General features: G+C 39.0%; 1 protein-coding gene across 3 annotated transcripts in view; it reads left to right on the top strand.

Annotated features, from left to right (window-relative positions):
* PLCL2 (phospholipase C like 2) overlaps positions 1-19,838 on the top strand; it is a 235,856-nt gene that overhangs the window by 214,481 nt on the left and 1,537 nt on the right. For all 3 annotated transcript variants that reach the window (XM_020987210.2, XM_020987211.2, XM_020987212.2), the window contains one exon: positions 4,081-4,190. In XM_020987210.2, the coding sequence (XP_020842869.1) occupies positions 4,081-4,190 (110 nt within the window). The remainder of the gene's footprint in view (positions 1-4,080; positions 4,191-19,838) is intronic.

Here is a 19,838-nt window from a genome sequence, read left to right as displayed (position 1 = left end):
AATTTTTACCTGTTTTTGTTTTCTTCTCTTTGAGCAGAAGTCCCAGTATATCCCCCTTTTTACCTCCCTTTTATGTTACCTTCCCCATTAGAAGGTAATTTCCTTGAGGGCAGGGATTATCTTCCTTTCCTGTATTTATATCCTCAGCTCTTACATGCCTTGTAGTAAGTACTTAATAAATGTTCTATCAGTCTATCTCATGATCAATAACTTAGCCAGGTGTTGTGAAAAATCAAAGTTACATTATGGTTTTTCCATTATGAGAATCTCAGCTCCATCTGTTCCGTGATACAGACTGCCTTCATTTTTAAAAAATCCCAATTCCTCTTCAGCTATAACTTAAAAAAATTTTTAAGAATGTATTTTTTTCTCAATTACATGTAAAAACAATTTTAACCCTTTTAAAAATAATTTTGAGCCCCAAATTCCCTTCTTCCCCCCAAGAAGGCAAGAACTTTGATATAGATTATACGTGTGCAGTCATGCAAAACATATTTCCATATTAACCAAGTTTTAGCTATGATTTTAAAAAAAAATTGTACTGTATAGATAATTTAAAGGATTTTCAAAGATTATTTTGACATGTGTGAAGGCTAACCTCCACAGAAGGTGTAGCAACCATATATAAGTGCCATAAATACAAGGTAGAGCAATAAATGCAGAAAAATAAATTGAAAGAATGAGTGTAGGTAAAAGGGAGGTAAAAATGATCTCTATTTGCAAACAATATAATGATGTACATTGAGAACTCCAGATAATTAATGAAAAAATTAATCAAAACAATAGCTTTAGTAAAGGAGTGTGCTACAAAATAAACCCACAAAAATCATTAACCTTTCTGCATATTAAAAATAAAACCCTGGAGAAAGATAGGAAGAAAAATTCCATTTAATATAACCACAATGCATTATATATCTGGAAATTAATTTATCAAGATACATCCAAGACTTAAGTAAATAAAACTATAAAACAATTTTCCCAGAAATAAAAGAAGACACAAGTAATTAGATGAATCTAATTTGTATATAATTATTTGCATGTTGTTTTCCCCATTAAATTGTATGCTTGCCTGCAGACTGGCTGGGACTCTTTCTGCCTGTCTTTGTAGCTGCAATGCTTAGCACAGCGGCTGGACATAGTGGGTGCTTAAGCAACATATGTTTGTTGACTTTGCTCGATTTAACTAGACAGTCAACAGATATGCCATCCTGTAACATGGTAAAGCATGCTAACATGGTAAAAATGATAATATCCAAATTATTTTCCGGATTTAGAACTATACCAAATAAAATAAGAAGAAAATCTATTTGGAAGAATTAAAGGTCAAGAACATAAAGGGATATCAGGAGAGGGGGGAGAGTAATGAACTATTACAGTATGAAAAGAAATGAGGAGTATGGAAATTTGGAGAAGTGTAGGAAGACCTGAAAGACAGTGAAGAAAGCAGGGTGAGAAAAACAATCTGAACGGTGATTACTAACAACAGTGTATAGAAAGACAATGCAATTCTAGTTGAATAAAATAATCAGCATTAGTGCTGTAATGTTAAGATTAAAGGCTACATGCCTCCTTGTTGTTAATAATGAAGAATATTAGTCTTTTTTCAGGGAATGGATTTTCTAAAAGGGGTTCAGGTGTCTATTGAGAAGTATTTGTTGTATCAAAACAAAAATGTGTCCATGATTTTTTAAAAATTGTCAGTGAAGGGAAATAGCATGTTTCCCTTCTTCTTCATCTGTCCTGAAAAGCATAAAAAAGAAATCTAAATTCTTAGAAATAGTTAGAAATCTAAATAAAGAGGCAGCCACAGTGCCAGACTTGGAGGCAAGAAGATTGGAGTTTGAATCCTCCTTGGGATTTGCTTCTGTGATCCTAGGCAAATCACTTAATTTCTGTCTACCACATTTTCCTGATTCATAAAATGTGTGTTCATGATAGCAGCCCAGGGTCGTGGTAAGGATAAAGGGAGATGACATTTGTAAAATGCTTTACATGGACTAGCCATTGTTGGTGGTTGGCACACCATCTATCAGTTCGTATAAAATGTGCAAGTAACATGTCAGAAGAAATGGAGCTTTCTACTCATCTGAGAGCAACTAAAGATAGGACATGCTTCCTTTGTGGCGTTCCCTTACAGGCATTGAACCCTCAGAGGGAGATACCCAGCCTTACACAAAAGGCAACTTGAAAAATAGTCCTGGCCAACGAAGGAACAGAATTCCTTAGAGTTCAAGTTCCCATGAGCATTCTAGCTATGGGATCACCCAAGGTTCTTTTCTCTCTCAGAACATTTAATCAGCCATTCAGATGGCTGGCATTGAACAACTTCTCAATGCTGGTCAACATGGCCCCAGATTAACAATTTCTGCCATGGGGCAGCAGTTGATGAGAAACATTTTTCTCACTGTAGGACTTCCTTCCATTTGTCTCTACATCCACTTTTGATTTCCTGGGTCATGCATACTGTGCCAAGTCAGCTCTGTTATATATCTCTAATGAGTGAATAAGGCCCAAGGTCTAGTGTTAAGAGTCAGGCAATCTGTTCCCGACAAGGTCTTCCTCTTGGTATTGGTGAGAAATTCAGTGGCAGTGTTGTTGACACAGAGTAACTAGATGACTGTCTTAAAATAGTTATGATTCTGACTACACATGTATATAACCTGTATCGAGTTGCTTGCCTTCTCAATGAGAGTGGGTGGGGAGGGAGGAAGGGAGAAAATTTGAAACCTAAAGTTTTAAAAACAAATATTAAAAAAATTGTTTTCACATGCAACTTGGAAATAAGATATACAGGAAATGGGGTATAGAAATCTATCCTGCCCTACAGGAAAATTGAAGTGGAAGGGGATAAGAGAAGGGAGTAGAGATAGAAAGGAGGGCAGATTAGGGGAAGGGGTATTCAGAATGCATGCCATCTTGGGGGGGGGATGAGATGGGGAGAAAATTTGCAACTCGAAATCTTGTGGAAGTCAATGTTGAAAACTGAAAAATGAATAAACTTTAAAAAAGAAAAAAATAGTCATGATTCTCTGCCAAAATAGTTGAAAATTTAGAAGAAAATGGATAATTACTTAAAGGAGATTAAACTAGAGGAATAGCAAGGCTTAGGACCATAAATTATTCAAGAATTTTAAGATTTGTAGGCTTTTTGTTATCTGTGGCATAATTTCCAACATCAATAATAATTCCCTATCGTTCTCAAGGTAATTAAACTTTTGTGTCGGAAATTAATTTTGTGCATGGTAATGACAGTTAATCAGATGATGTAACTACTAAAGGAAGCTTGCTTGGATCTTTGCAAAAGAATTGTTTTCAACCTTTCTAGTGCAAAAGTGATACATAGAGATATGGCTATCAATTAGTACTCTTGATATTTAAAGACAAGCCGACAAATTCAGCGGTGCCTATGTTCACGATCGTCACCCTGAAATAACTAGACACTTATTCCAACCTAACTGCCCTTTTCCAAAACTTCTGTTTGGAATTGCTTTTTTGCAGTTAACTTTAGAGCCTCTGGATTTGCACATTCTAGTATCAGATATTAGGAGTTGAGATTTGTATGCTGTTCTACATACATTCCCCCATTTGATCTTCACAATAACCACTGTAGGTTGCAGATATTATCCAGCAGCTGGCGTCAAAGTGGATAGAGGGTGGGTCTGGAGTCAGGAAGACCTGATACTCAGCAACTTGAGGGAGGGATTTTCATAGTTTCGCTTTTTCTTTCCATTTCTGGCCCTTAGATCTACTAAGGGCTTAAGTAGTACTAATTGACTGAATTGCTTAAGGCACATATACTTTAAGTGATACATGGAAGATAAGCTCATTGAAGGCTGGGACCCTTTTTCCCCTTCTATCCTTGGTACCAGGCACAATCAGTGCTTAATAGATGCAAATTGATTTGAACTGAAAGGGTTCAAGGCCATATTTGAACTCCTGTCTTTCCTCACTCTGAGCCCAGAGTTATAATCACTGGGCAGCCTTGTCTTCATGTCTGAGTTGTTGTTATAAAAACAACTGTTGTGCTTGGGAAAGCCTCAAAGAAATTCAGAAATTATTCATTCCCTCTCTTCATTTCAGCCATGGAGTTCCATGAACACTTGCACACCATTGGGGCAAGGGAAGGCTTGAAGGAGAGGAAACTTCAGAAAGCAGTGGAGAGCTTCACGTGGAATATCACCATCCTCAAGGTAACCTTGGGTTTTCTCTGCTCCTGTGTCCAGAGTGGTTCCAGCTGGTTTTCTGGACACTGGTATTGCTTCTTTTATCCATTCTCAGCCTTGAGCATCACTGGCCACTTAAGCCTATACCCCAGTCGAATGACAAACCCTCCTCCCTGCAGATTATGAGAGTGTCATGGGCTATTAGCGTAGACTGAACCCGTTAGTTGGTGTGGTATAGATTTCATCAACCCTCCTGTCATCTTTTTTTTCAGGATATTTTAATGTTAACAGGTCCCTGTGGTTTAGATATGAAGTGATTGATATTGATTAAAGAATAATAATTACCACTGTCCAAAAAAACCAAAATGCACTTTCTCAGATATAATTGGACAGTTTAAAAGGTAGAAGCAACTGCCTTAATATTCTTCCCATTGGAGGGAAATGAGGCAAGGGGACGTTGGTACCACTCCACAGCAATACAAATCCTTTGAGTACCAGAATCACAGCATCTCAGAGCTGGGTAGAAGGCATCTAATCGAATCTGGACGGGATAAGAAATCCCCTTATCAGAATCTCCAATAAATTTGAGCACCAGAACAGGGGTTCTTACCTTTTTGTGTGCAATGAAGCCCTTTGGCAATCTAATAATAATAATAATAGCTAGCATTTACATAGTACCTACCATGTGTCAGGCTGTCTGCTAAGCGCTTCACAAATATTATCTCATTTGATCCATACAACTACCCTGGGAGGTACGTGCTATTATTATCCCTGTTTTCTAGTTGAGGAAACAGAAGTAGACAGAGGTGAAGAGACTTGGCCAAGATCACACAACCAGTGAGTGACTGAAAGCCACATTTGAACTGGGGTCTTCCTGATTCTAGACACGGCATTGTATCCATCAGGCCACCTACCTGCCTAGCTGCTGTCTGGTGTCCAGGGACCCCTTATCAAAAGAAGTTTTTAAGTGCATCAAACAAAATACATAGGATTGCAAAGGAAACCATTTATATCGAAGTACAGTTGTCAAAATATTTTTCAAAAACAAGCACATAGACCGCAAGTTAAGAAGCCCTAACCTAGGTGGATGTGGTATGATGACTTTTGAGTCCGAGGACCTGCTCACGCTGGTTCAAATCCCTATTCTGCCTCTTTCCAGCTGGGTCACGCTAAAGAAGTCCCTTAACCTCACTGATTCTCAGTTTCCTCATCTGTAAAACTGAAAGGACTGCACCTCATGGTTTCTCCCAACTATCCAGTGGCCTCCCAAAGCCACCCATTCTACTTTCTCAAATCTCTAATTTAGAGGACGTTTTTGCATTCCTAAAGCCTAAATCAGCCTCTGGTTAATTGGCGAAGTCAAGGCCTTTTTCTCCAAAGAGCTCACGTTCTGTAAAGAGGCAGGTCTGGAGCGGTGCTCAGACCTCTGTGATCATGTTGACATTTTGGAGGAATGTGGTGTGTGAGCTGAAGCTTTTCTCTTGTTTTGTCTCCAAAGTTGTACTTGTAGCTCGAGGCCTTAGGGACCTGAATAATACACCAGAGTGGTTTTTGTTCAGGACCTGGGCCAATGAAAATACCCAGCTCCCCTCAGCCATTTCATCTCAGTGGCTTTCTGCTCTGCTGAATGTCAGCCTGTGAAGACATTAACATAGCTACCTCATATAATTTCCCCTCCCCACCTCTTAAGTTCAGTCTCCTTTCCCTATGACTCAGAATCGTTTTCTTATTTGATTTCATGCAAAGTCTCTCTTCCCAATCAAGCTTAATACCCTGTTTCTGGATCAAACTCCTTTCACTTAATGAGATCACTTTCCAAATTTCTTCTAACACCTTCTGCATTTTCTTCCATGTGTTCCTTCTATCTTTAAATCTTCTGTTTCAAGACCAATGAGTTACAGCTCAGTAAACAGCAACCCCAAAAATTCACAATGAAAATGAATTTTGGTTTCACTGTTGACTGACTCACTAACTAGCCTGGTCCTACTGCTTGAGAGCTGGGAGACTGTACTGCCTGTTTCCGGGCTTTTTGCTTTCCTATCTCCCAAAAGGAGAAGTATACCTTTCTTTTTCCCAAGGCTACCCACTTCTGCCTGGGCCCTTGATTCTATCCTTTGCTGCCTCTCAATAATTTCCTCTTTTTCTCTTACATCTTCAATTTTGTGTCTCTCCAGGGGATTTTTACTTTCTGCCCATCAATGTGATGAGATCTGACACTGTATTTAAAAAAACAAAAACAGAACCTCTCCTAACCCTTACTCTTCCCAGCAAGGTGGAGCTACATGATATGGTAGAAAGAGAACAGGTTATGGGGTCTAAATCCCCTTTAATACATTTAATTATTTAATTGCCACTTAATATCTTTATAAGCTAGGGCAAGTCACTGTCTGTGGTCCTTAGCTTCCTCATCAGTAAAATGAGATTTCCTCTAAGATTCAGCTCTGATCTTTCATCTTCCTTCCCTCATTAAGCTTCTCCAAAAAATTATCTCTACTTACTACTTCCACTTTATATACTCACTTTCTTTGATTTCTCATGATATGACTTCCACCAATCTCTCTACTGAAGCCATTTGGGCAAAGGTCACCAAAGACTCCTGTACTCCAGACTCACTAGCCTCAGCCTCTTTGAACTGTTGACCAGTGCATCAGGTGGGTGGCACATTGGATAGAATGCTGGATTTTAAGTAAAGAGGACCCAAGGTCAAATCTTATCTGGGATACTTAAGAGGTAGTTGAACCTAGGCAAGGCACTTAACCATTACAGGCCTCACTTTCCTCATCTGTAAAAAGAAAAGGTAGGTCTGGATAGATTTGAAGGCTCACATCGCTGTTGAGTTTTCCTAGCAACTCGAAATGTAGAGTAGGTCTACCCCAGATCACTTGAGTGAACCCCTGGAGGGCTTCCCCCAGGGTGTTATTCCTCAGTAGCAGTCATATCTCTGAGTTGGAAGACCTATCACTTTCCCACTAGGTCCTTCCCCAGTTCCTTCTACTGCTTGTCGTGTGGCACAATCTCAAGGCTCTTCAAGTCAAGTGGGTATCTAGGTTCTAGTCTGGCCTCTGGAGCAATACAGCATGAGGCTACCATACTCTCAATGGAATAGCCCTTCAGGTACTTAAAGAAACTGTTAAATCTACCTTAATCATCTCTTCTCCAAGGTAAACATCAAAAGTTCCTTTTTCTTTTTTTTACATGAAATGGTTTCTACAGACCATGATAGGAACCTAAGTTTAGAGCTGGAAAGGACCTAGATGTAATCTAGCTGATCTTCCCCCATTTTAAAGGTGGAGAAGCTGAGGCCCAAAAAGGCTAAGGGATTTGTCCAAAGTAAGGGTTCACCCTTCTCTAGTCACTTTTTGTCAATATATTTCTTAAAATGTGATACCCAGAATTGAGCAGTCACGTATGGTCTGACCAGGGTGAAGTTCACTGACACTATTACGTCTCATGAAGCAGTTATCCTATTTTTATGAAGACATCCTGAACTGAAATTAGTTTTTCAGCAGCCGTGTGATACAGTTAATTCAACTCAATTCAACAAATATTTATCAATTGCCCACTAGGTATAAGGCTTAAGGTTATATTAAAATAGAAAGTCTTCAATCATCTAAAACACCGGATCTTTTTCCCAAATGAACAACCTCCAAGCCAGCATCGATCTTTGCAGAGTTAGTAGCCAATTTCCACCCTGAAACTGATCTGTTCATTACACTTCTCTTTTTACCCAATTCCATTTTTAAACACTTAAGAGCCTGCTGTCCCCTTGTCTTAGAGTCATGTCATACTTGTCACTTTTATTAAAATTCTTTCTTGGCCCCAGTCTGGAACATAGCAGGTGCTTAATAAATGATAGTTGACTGGCTTTTCTCTTTGGGATTCTAATTTTTTTGGCTAGCTTAATTGTGAGTATCTAGGGGAACTGAAAAATAGAATAGTTTTATTTAAATGGTGTAGGGAGTGGTAAGGCAGGACCAATCCCAACCACTTAGGAAAACTCTTTTAGACATATTTTTCACTTTTGGTTGATGTTTTAGAGGAACTGTGAGTTGACCTGTGTTAAATCCAAATTCCTGTAGTGATAAGCCAAGTGGTAATGAAGCTCTGGGGTATGTTCTACAAAGTTTAGCCTTAAAAAGTGGCCATTTCTGCGTCTGCTGTTCCTTTTCTAGCCATTTGTGAAGTCCATTCCCTTCTCTACAGTAGATTTATCCTGCAATTAAATGATTAGAATCATAAACCTTTAGAGCAAGAAAGGCCACTAGAAATGATCTAGTCCAATCCTGTCATGTTGCAGATAAGAAAACTGAGTCTTAGAGAGGTTGAATGATTTGTCCAAAGTCACACAGCTTAGTTATGCTTTCGTCTCCTTGTCAAACTCTCTTTCCATTATACCAAGTAGCATTATTTACGGATCAGAGCCCAAGATTAGAACTAAGGAATATGTTTCTCCTCCTCACTTTCTCTTCTGACTCACCATGATTTATATTTAACTTATTTTTACGTCAGTTTCCACATCTTTAAATCTCTGGCTGTACTACTTTTTTTTCCCAGCAATTTGAAAATCTTTCTGTGTTAAGAAAATAAAAGGAAAGAAGGGTATGAAATACACAAGTGACCCCCATTTACACACATAGCCTTCTACAGGCTCACAAAGAGTATTGGGCACCTCCATTGGGAGAGTCCATTTGGAGCAGGGAGTAGGTGGGATGGTCAGCCTGTTGGGTCTGTGTGTTGAGGGACTGGTGACTTCTAGTTTATGACTGAAGGACCATCTATGTAGCTCTGTTCCCCCCACATCTTTCTCCTTTTCCCCCTAGTCCACCAAATAAAAGATAATGAGTTGCCCAGGACAGGACAAATGGACTGTCTGAAAATAACTTAAAGGCCAGTTTAAAAAAAATGTTTACCACCATTTAGATTAGCTCTGACTCTGTGGTTCTTGTGGGCCATAGTAACTCTGCTGGTTAAGAAAGTATACACAGTGAGGGAATTATGGCTCTTCTAGAGGCATGGCCTCTCAAGGTCAAAGAGCTCGTTAGGTTTGGAGTTAGAAGGCCTCCATTCCAAACCTGGCCTTGTGGCTTCTTGGAGCGCTGTTGTGAGAAAAGCTTTTTGTAATCCCTAAAAATGCTGTAGAAACAGGAGCCATTGATTGGTTTTAAATTAATAGTGAGCTGTAGGAATTGGGGGAAAGTCTTCCAAGGGCTAAGCCTTGGTTTAGGCCTGCTTGACATGTTCACTGGGAAGAAAGACTGGTCACTAAGGGCTGGATTCTTCACCAACTTTGAAAAGAAACTTATCTTGAAATGGTTGGTTTTAAATGGATAGCAGAGCTGAGTTTGGAAACCTATTATGTTCATCCCACAATGACAAACCCTTCTTTTATGATACCCAACCTCTAATCCTGCGTCACGCTGCTTTATTCCATGAGTGGCAAAGCAGAATGACCCAAAGTAGGATAAAAATATAGGAAGAGGGATTTTTGACCTTTTGTTATGAGGGAGGTTAGGCTCACCCAGTTATTTCATTGATACAGGGAATTCCTGGTATAGAAAAATCTTCAGCAATGCAAATAAGCAACTCATCTGTAATTTGTAGCCTTAAAGAGTTGGCAGGTGTCACTAAGAGTTTAAACGACTGGCTTATTGTCACATAATCAATATGTATCAGAAGCAAGATTTGAACTCAGGTCTTAGTGACAAAAAAGAAAAAAATTATCTATACTTGCTGCTGCCTATTATTAATTACACCTTAGTCAGCAAGCATAAAAAAAGGCAAAAGACAATCCTTGCTGTCAAGGAGCTCCCAGTCTAACGAAGGAGACACCATGCAACGATGACTATGTCTAAAAGTACATTTGTTGTTCTGTTGTTTCAATCATGTCTGACCCTTCATGACCCCTTGGGGGTTTTCTTGGCAAAGATACTGGAATGGTTTGCCATTTCCTTTTCTAGTAGATCCAGGTGATCCATTTTGTCAGGCAATCAGAGGTTAAGTGACTTGCCCAGAGTCACACAGCTAAGACGTGTCTAAGGCTGGATTGGAACTCAGGTCTTCATGACTCCAGGCCCAGGGTTCTATCCATTGAGCCTCCAGCTGCCTTTACAAAAGTACCTAACAACATAGAAAAATGTCACTTTCCTTTTGTGACTTCCACCAACTAATCTACTGAAACTGAGTGAAAGTTCTCAATATGGCTCCCACTTCCCAAATCTGGTAACTTCATTCTCGGTGAACTCTATAGTATTTGACAGTTGATCCTTTCCTTTCTTTATACTACCTTCCACCTCTGGCCTCAGCATCTTTTCAATCAGCTGGTTCTCCTTCCATCTCTCAGTCCTCAGTTTACTCTGCTATGTTTCTCCTCTCAGGGAATGTATGACAAGGAAAAAGATGAGCCAGTACATGGCTAGACAAGAAATGGCCATCAGTATTTAGGCAATATCAAGGGATGAAGATAGATATCCCTAGTGTACTGGGTGATACCCTTTCATTTAGGCTAACAGAGGCAAACAAATGGCACCAGAGGAAGAAAGCAATAATTCTGGTCTCCTCCCAGAAAGGTATATTGAGCTTACCTCTGCAAGTCAATTGGAGTAGGGTCCTAGGGTCAAGTCTCCTCTTCCACCTCATGCTCTACCCTGCAACCCTCAGGCCCAAGCCATTTTAGGGCCTGGGGGACAGAGAGAGGCTTTAGTGGAATTGGTTGGGGGGGGGAAGTGATTGAATAAAGTGATTGAATAAAGGTTTGAATAAAGGGGAATTGAGTTGAGCTTGGTTTCAGGGAGGCCTTAGGGGGATTAGCCAGAAGGTGATTAGATAAAGCAGAATTAAGTAGAACACTTCCCCTGCCCCCCTCTGTTCTCTTGGGGTTTCTACCTTAGAGGAGAAGAATTAGAGCAGAGCTGTGGGGACCCGAAGCCCTCAAGGAGGGAGGGAGGGGTTGTGGTAATCCTCAGAGGAGGGAGGGAGGACAGGAATTTCAGGCTTTTGTCCTCTCTTAACTGGCCATTCTATTTAACTCTCTCACCCCCTACATCCACTTTAGGCCTTTAGTCAGACTATGCTCGCTCTCTCTCTCTCTCTCCTCTCTCTCTCTCTCTCTCTCTCTCTCTCTCTCTCTCTCTCTCTCTCTCTCTCTCTCTCTCTCTCTTTCTCTCTCTCTCTCACTCTCTCTTCTTTCTTCTCTTTCTTCTCTTTCCCCACTCTTTCCTAAAGTACAGATTTGACCATGTTACTCCCTTGCTCAGTAAACTTGTTTGGCTCCCCATTCCCCTAGAACCAATCAGAAACTCTTCTCTTTGGTATTTATAACCCAGCTTCTTCCCATCTTCCTAATCTTCTTACATATCCCTCTTTTCTGTTCACACAAGCCTCCTTACTTTACTGTCCTCCCATGGGCCCCTCCATCTCCCATCTCTGCCCTCCGTGCCTGGACTGCTCTTGCTCTCCACCTCTCCTTCAAAATCCCTGGCTCCCTTCCAGACTCATCTCTGACCTTACCTTTTCCAGAAGGCTTGTCCCGATCCCCCACCTTCCTCTCTTAGGTCACCCTCCATCTGCTGTGACTCGTCTATCCATGCCTATTGATGTTCATGTCTCCTCCCTTAGAGTGTAAGCTTCTTGAGAATAGGGCTATTTTGGGTTGTTGTTGTTTAAATTCCCCCCAGTTTAGCAAGGTACTGTGTACCTAATAACACTTCAGAAATACTTGTTGATTGCTTGAGTGATCCTCTTCTCATCTTTGTCTTGAGGTCACTGAGTATGAAAGTTTCTGTGTCTTACTTTGGAAAGTCATATGGAATGCTTCTTAGAAATGTTCCCCCTCTTCATCCTCATGAGCCACAGTTGTTGACACACAAGTTGCCGTTATCTACTTGGTGGCCTTAAAACTTCTCCTCGTGGGCCCCAGAACACAAGATGGCGGCCATCATGGTAGCTTTCAATATGTTGCTCCCTCATTGGACCCATAGGGAGTCATTGGCAGCCAAGAGGTGGTCATTGGCCCATATCTTTACCAAATATCTTCTAAAGGTCAGAATCAGAGCCCTCATGCCTCGCTCCCAAGGTCGTTGAGAATGGAGACCAAATGTGGGACAGTCCTTAGACCACATCACTTATAAAGGTCCAAACAAGGCAGAGGTAGACAATTTCTAAGAATGAAAACATTCCAAAATGTGTTTGCTATAAGAATTCCTCAGACCCAAATCTAAAGTAGTAAGTGCTTGACTTGATTTACTGTATGTATTTATCTGTGCTCATTGTGTATCCCCCTTGGTAGAATGTAAGCTCCCTGAGGGCAGGGAAGGTCTCATTTTTGTATTGGTATCCATAGTACTTAAAAAAAGTGTCTGGCACATAGCAGACATGTAATAATTGCTTGTTGAGTTGAATTGAATGAACCAAAGCAGCCAATGTGAAAAGAGACTTGAAATTATGCGTACCAGACAGAAGGAAATATGTATAGACTTCCTCTAGAGTCATTCATGAGCTAGGCAAGTTCACACCCTGAGAAATACCTGGTGTGGTCCCAGATACACTTAGTAAAATAAAAGGTCGTATGGGGCTGTGACCAGCCTGCTGGAGCTGGAGTCAGAAAGACCAGAGTTCAAATGAGACCTCACACACTTATAGTTGTGTGACCCTGGAGAAGTCACTTCACTTTTGTCTGCACTTCTGCCTCATCTGTGAAATGGGAATAATCATAAAAATAATGATAGCACTTCCCTCCCAGGGCTGTTAGGAGGATGCAGTGAGATAATGCTTGTAAAACTCTTTGCAAACCTTGAAGAGCTATATAAATTGATAGGCCCTGTTGTTGTTGTTGTTATTTTAAGGAACACCCTCCTGCTCAATAGCTGCCCAAGGATGTAGAGGTTCCTTTGGTCTCATGTTAATGTGGTTCAATGGGAAGGTCTATAACTCAGAGCAAAAGACCAGTATGGGACCTCTGACAACCTTTTACCTCTCTGGTCCTCAGCTAGATTGTTGTGAGCAAAGCACTTTGCAAAGCAACAAAGCTGATTGCAAATGTGAGCTGTTATGTTCATAGCATGATAATCATAGAATCATTTGCGTCGTTTACAGGATGCTATGAGGTTTGCGAAACGCTTTACAAATATTTTATATTCTGGGACAAACAAAGGACAAACAACCCTGGGAGGTAGATGTTATTATTAACCCCATTTTATAGAGGAGAAAATAGAGGCAGACAGATGATATGACTTGCCCAGGATTATACAGCTAGTTAGTGTTTGAAGGGGGATTTGAACTCAGGTCTTCCTGACTCCAGGTTCAGTGTTCCTTTCATTGAGCTACTTAGCTGCCTCATGGACCTAACATGGGGCATAGTCCCCAAACAGATTGCCCTAAAGGCCTATTTAAGCTTGGGAAACTCAGTATTGACCAGACCATAAAAGCATGCATTTAGAGCTGGAAATGACCTTTGGGGTCATCGAGTCCAACTACCCCATTTTACAGATAAGGAAATTGAAGTCCAGAGTAGAGAAGTGACTTGCCCAAGCTCACACAGCCAGTAAGTAATTAAGGTGAGGTTCGAACCCATGCCTTCTGATTCCAGACCCCAATGTTCCTTTCCATTTTACCACACTGTCATAAGAACATTTTCAACCTGAACTCATGAATCAGTATTCTTTATGCAAGGTCTAGCCTTGATAAGAGGCAATGTAAGGTATAAATGGCTAAATAAAGAATTTAGATACTAGGTCTTAAGTGGATATCATCCCATTAAAATATGTATTTACATTTTGCAAAGTCTGATAAAAGTAGCAGTTCTAGCAACTTTGGGGTGTACTCACTTTGCACATAGTTGGCTCACCATTTCTAATTTTGACATTCAGTTGATGACAATTTCATTTGAAAGGGCTGGAAGGATCTCATTTTAACACGTCATCTTCTGGACTTTCAGGAAACAGAACAAGCAGTAACCCATTTCTTTCCTAATGTAAGATAAACAATCTTTATTCCCAGTGCATTACATTCTGAGGGTTCTGATGAAATTAAGCCTATCCAACCATTTGTTGTTATTGTTCTTTTCAAATATTGTTTCATTCTTTTCTCATCATACTTACTCCTGGCTCATACATATTCAGTAAATGCCCTTTTCGGTGTCATTTTGGCAAGAATGTTATTGAATATTATCAGTTTCTGACTTCAGCACACTCACCCAATTCCTGATTTTGTGTCTCATCTCAGCTAATTTCCATAATGTTCCCACTGATCTTAAACATCAACATTAAAACAGGAACATCACAGATATGATTCAAGTCTCCCATTTTGAGTTATCTCTCATAGTCATAATGTTTGGAACTGAGCTTGTTTCTGCTTTAAAAAAAATAAACAATTTCATTTGAACCTGATGCCTGCAAGAATGAAATTTCCCATTTGTTCTTCCTTCCACTCTCCTTTTGTTATCAACTGCAGGTGCCTTCCAGTTAATCAAGCAATAAATCAAGAAGTATTATCTTTATTAAGCACCAGGCACTGTTCTAGGGTTGCCCTCACGGAGCTTACACTCTGTCAATATCTATATGTAAGAGTAGTGCCCTTTCAAGGGCTACTTTCCCCAGTGCAGCCTCAGGCACAACAGGGGCACTGACTTTTCTTCTCATATTTTTAGGGGAAACCCTGAGAAACTAAGGTGTTTTTAGTAGTGTTCATGAGCCCCTATCAGGCATGCTATTAAGTATTAATTAAACCAATTAACTACTTACCAGCTCCCCAGTATCAATTAATCAATTAATTGGGGGTTATTTTTATTTTTAAAGCTTTTTGATGTTTTTGTTTTTATTTTAAAAACATTTACCGATTATCCCCTAATCTGTGAGAGATCTTTTGTAACACAGTAAAACAATTGAGCAAAAACATAACAGCACCTCATCAGAAAGTGCGTGCTGTCCAAATGTATAGTGCCTTCATTTTTCAATTTTTTTTTTAATTAACAGAAAGCTTTTTTCTTTTCCTTCTACTCCATTAGAAAAAAAGAGATGAAAGATAAACAAATTCCTGGTAGCAGACCTGCATAGTCAAGCAAAACAATTTCCCTAATTGGCTGTATACAAAGAGATACGTCTCATTCTGCACGCTAAATACATCATTTCTCTGTTCAGGGGGAGAATAGCCTGTTTTATCCTGGGTCCTCTGGAATCATGAATGATCATCGTATTGATCATCATTTGCTTTCAAATTCATTTGTCATTGTAGTGCTGTTGGTGTACACATTGTTCCCCTGGTTGTGCTCATTTTATTTTTTGTCAGTTTAAGTTATTCTTCTGATCATTTCATTCTGCAATAGTTCATACAAGTCCTTGCATGGCTCTTTGAAATCATATGAGTCCTTGTTTCTTATAGCACCATAGCATCCCATCACCTTCTGACTGACTGACATTCATATACCACAACTTATTCAGTCATTTCTCCATTGATAGCCATCTCTTTGGTCTCCCACTTTTTACTACCACAAAAAGAGTTACTATAAATATTTTTGTGCATATAAGAACTTTTGTATTTCTTTGATCTCTTGGGTATAGACCCAGCAGTGGTAGAGCTGGGTCATAGGGAGTGCACTGTTTAGTAACATTTTGTGTCTAATTTTAAATTGTTTTCCAGAATGGCTGTACCTATTCATAGGTCTACCAACAGTGCATCAATATGCCTCTTTTCCCATAGCCTCTTTAATATTTATCATTTTCCTTTTTGATCATCATTGCCAGACTGATAGATGAGAGGTAGAATCTCAGAATTGTTTTAATGTGTATTTCTCTAATTAGTAGTAATTTGGAGCATTTTTCCATATGACTGTAGATAGCTTGGGTTTTTTCCCTTGAGAACTGCACAACTGTAGCCTTAGACAATTTATCAGTGGGGAAATGGCTCTTATTCTTATAAACTTGAATTAGTTCCCTATATGTTTTGGAAATGAGACTTTTATCAGACAAACTTGTTTGCAAAGATTTTTTCCCCAATTAATTGTTTCTCATTTAGCTTTGTTGGATTTGTTTGTGCAAAAACTTTTTAATTTTATCTAATCTCAATTATCTACTTTATCTTCTATGATCTTCTCTCTACCTTTTTTGGTCACAAACTTTTCTTCCTCCCAGAGAGCTAGCATGTAATTTTTTCCACGTTTCTCTAATTTGTTAAGGCAGATGACTTTTTATATCCAGGTCGCATATGCATTTAGGATTTATCTGGACATAAGGTGTGAGGTGGTAGCCTAAATCTTATTTTTTCCATGCTGCTGTCCAATTTTCCTAGCAGTTTTTATCAAATAGTGAGTCCTTTATCACAGTAGCTGAGGTCTAGATAGATAGATACAGATATATATTTCTGGATATATGTATATAATATACATTATTACAATTACAGTATACATTACCTATGTATATAATACTTAGGTACTAGGTATATTTGCTTCTGTATATTGTATATCCAATCTGTTTCCTTGATCAATCTCTATTTTTTAACCAGTACCAAACTTTTTGAGAATCACTGCTTTATAGAATTGTATGAAATCTGATGCTACTAATCTCCACTTTTCATTATTTCCCTTGAGATTCTTGACCTTTTGCCTCCATATGAATTTTGTTATTATTTTTTTTAGTTCTACAAAGTAATCCTTTGGTAGTTTGATTGTGGCATTGAATAAGTAAATAATCTAGTCAATATTTTATTATCTTGACTCTTCCTACCCATGAACAAATAATATTTTCCTAATTATTTAGGTCTTTCTCTATTTCTTTAAACAGTGGTTGATAGTTGTATTTATGTGGTTTTCATGTGTATCTTCGTAGCTAGACTCCCAAGCAAGTTATACATTCTGTAGTTGTTTCAAATGGAATTTCTCATCCTGCTGGTTTTTATTGGTATTATACAGTAACGCTGATGATTTGTGTAGATTCCTTTTGTATCTTTCAAATTTGCTGAAGTTATTGTTTCCATTTATGTTTTAGTTGACTCTTTTGGTTCTTAAGAACACCATCATATCATCTGATCAAATCTAATTGAATAAGTTAACATATAGGAAATGCTTTGCAAATCTTAAAGCACTATGTGAATGCTAGCTATTATTATTATTATTATTATTATTATTATTATTATTATCTATAAAAGTTGTTAATTTTGCTACTTCTTTACCCGTTATCATTTCCTGAATCTCTATTTCTTCTCTTATTGTGATGGCAAGCATTTCCCATACTGTGACAAATAGAAGTGGTGACAGTGGACATCATAGTTTTGCCCTGGATTTTTTGGGAAAGGATTCTAGTTTATCTTCCATATGTTTAATGAATGGTAGCACTTGTTTTTAGTGATGTTTATTTATCATTTTAAGCAAAGGTTCATTTATTCCTATGCTTTCTAGTGTTTTTTATAGGAAGGGGTGTTGCATTTTGTTAATAAGCCTTTTCTGCATCTATTGATATAATCACATGGTTTTTATTTATTTTGTTATTAATATAGTTAATTAAGCTTATAGTTTTCTTAATATTGAACCAGCTTTACATTCCTAATATAGAATCAGGACAGAGGCTGTGTGAGTAGAAAGAAGTGATCATCATAGAATCATCCTGTCCAGACCTTACCTTGAGCTTAATTGGTATTTGTCATTATTTAGAAGTAAGAGATTATGTTGGGCAAAAGCCCAGTTATTATTTTTTTAGATATTAAAATGTGTTGTATTATTAATGTTGGGGGGGAAATTTTAAACTGTCCTCAAATCGAGTATCCATTCAATGAAATCTTTAGATATTTTGTACTGGTTTTGAGATGTGAATGTGGTTTTTAAATTAACATGTTCGATGAATAACCAAATAAAAAGGAAAATGAATAAAAGAAAAGCAGTATCCAATCAAACTTAAGCCAGAGAACTGAGGTCTTTTTATAGTCACTAATTAAAGGACTCGTATATGACAGGAAAATCAGACATGGTGAGTGGTAAATAGCCCACCACTGAGTTCATTCAACTCTCCCAGAAGCTTAAAATGGCCCTGCAATTTGTCCCCCCAGGAGCTAAAGCTCAATTCTCCTGCAGCTGGCTGCCAGGGAGGGGAAACTGATGATTCTGTAAGCGTTACCTGTCCCTATTCTTTGCAGCTGGCCCTGTGTGTTGGACATCAGTTCTATAGAAGGACTTTACCTGAGGGAGGACCACCCAAAGCAACTCTGGGTCTTACAGGAATCAAATTTAGGGGTAAACCACAAAGTTTGAAGAGAAAAGGGAGGGATTGTTCCAGGAAAGGGAAAGGAAGGGAGTGGGGGTTGTGAAGCCAATCAAAGAACAAGGAGGAAAGAAGGATAATGTAGCCAATAGAAGAGGTAAGTGAGGCAACAATTGAAGTGATAGAACTAAGAGGGATCATGTGAGTAGAAAGGCATTATGGGTAGGAAGCAAGGAAAGGAGGAAAAGAACAAAGAGGAGAGAAACAGAAATTGTGGCGGAAGTCAGCCCAACATCAGATTTTCCATTCACTAATATGATCATTTACTGACTAATGTCCATTAATGAACATAAAGAACAACTATAAAGAGCCTAAATTGATGACTAGAAATAGAAACTATAAATAAATCTCATCGAGGACATATATGACTAGAGAGGGAGGAGGACCAGTCATGTAGCAAGAGTGAGGCATAACTGATGGGCAGCCCTAGCCTTCTGCTGGTATGCAGGAAACATTAAGAGGGCTGCACACACTGGATATAATAGCCCATGCCTACATCCCTGGGCCCAGGGAGGCAGAGCCTGGCCAAACTCTCGACCTCAGGAGTCCTAAGGTGCCAGGGGCTATTCAGATTGAGTGTCTGCACTATGGTCAGCACCACAGGGGTGAGCCCTCACTAGTGGGGAGCCATTAGATTGTCTAAAAGAAGGTAAACTAGCCCAGGGTTGGAAATGGAGTAGGTCAAACCTGTTCTTCTAGCAAGGGAGAGATAGGGAGACTGAGTTTTTTTGTTTGTTTGTTTTAAAGAATTAGAGCATAGTTTCCAGCCCATTGGGTAGATCCTACCATGTGTATGGTAGCACGTGGACAAGAATCTTAGTGGTTGAGAAGATGTGGGTAGGTTGTCCTCTCGAAAGGCAGCATGGCATAATAGGTGAGCACATTGGACTTAAGAGTAAGGAAGATGGGGGTTTGGATTCTTCTTCAGATACTTGTTAGCTCTGTGACAGCAGGAAAGCCATTCAACTTCTCTATGGCTCAGTTTCCTCACCTATAAGTAGGAGATAATTATAGCATCTACCTCATAGTGTTGTGTTGAAGGTCAAATGAGATAATGTATTTAGCAAAGCACTTTGCAAGCCTTAAAGTGTTGAACATTGATCATCTTTACCAGTAGAATGAGTGTCAACATTTGGCAGATGACAGATAAAAGCAGGGAGTATTAACCTTTTTTTCGTCATGGACCCCTTTGGCAATCTAGTAAAACGTATAAGTAGGCCTCTTCTAAGTATTATGTTTTACGTAAAATAAAATACATAGGATTACAAAGAAAGCCAGTTATACTGAAATACAATTGTCAAAATATTTTTAGAACCATCTATTAAAGTATAAATCAATATAAGGTCAGCAGCTTAGTTTGACCACGTAGTCCTTTTCTCACATTTTCTAAATTTCTAATTTCTCTCATTTCCTCACAATTCACTGAACACATTTG

The sequence above is a fragment of the Phascolarctos cinereus genome, unplaced genomic scaffold (genome assembly GCF_003287225.1).
Source record: "Phascolarctos cinereus isolate Bilbo 61053 unplaced genomic scaffold, phaCin_HiC Scaffold_1;HRSCAF=81, whole genome shotgun sequence".
Classification (NCBI taxonomy): domain Eukaryota; kingdom Metazoa; phylum Chordata; class Mammalia; order Diprotodontia; family Phascolarctidae; genus Phascolarctos; species Phascolarctos cinereus.
This window is presented reverse-complemented; position numbering and strand designations above follow the sequence as displayed.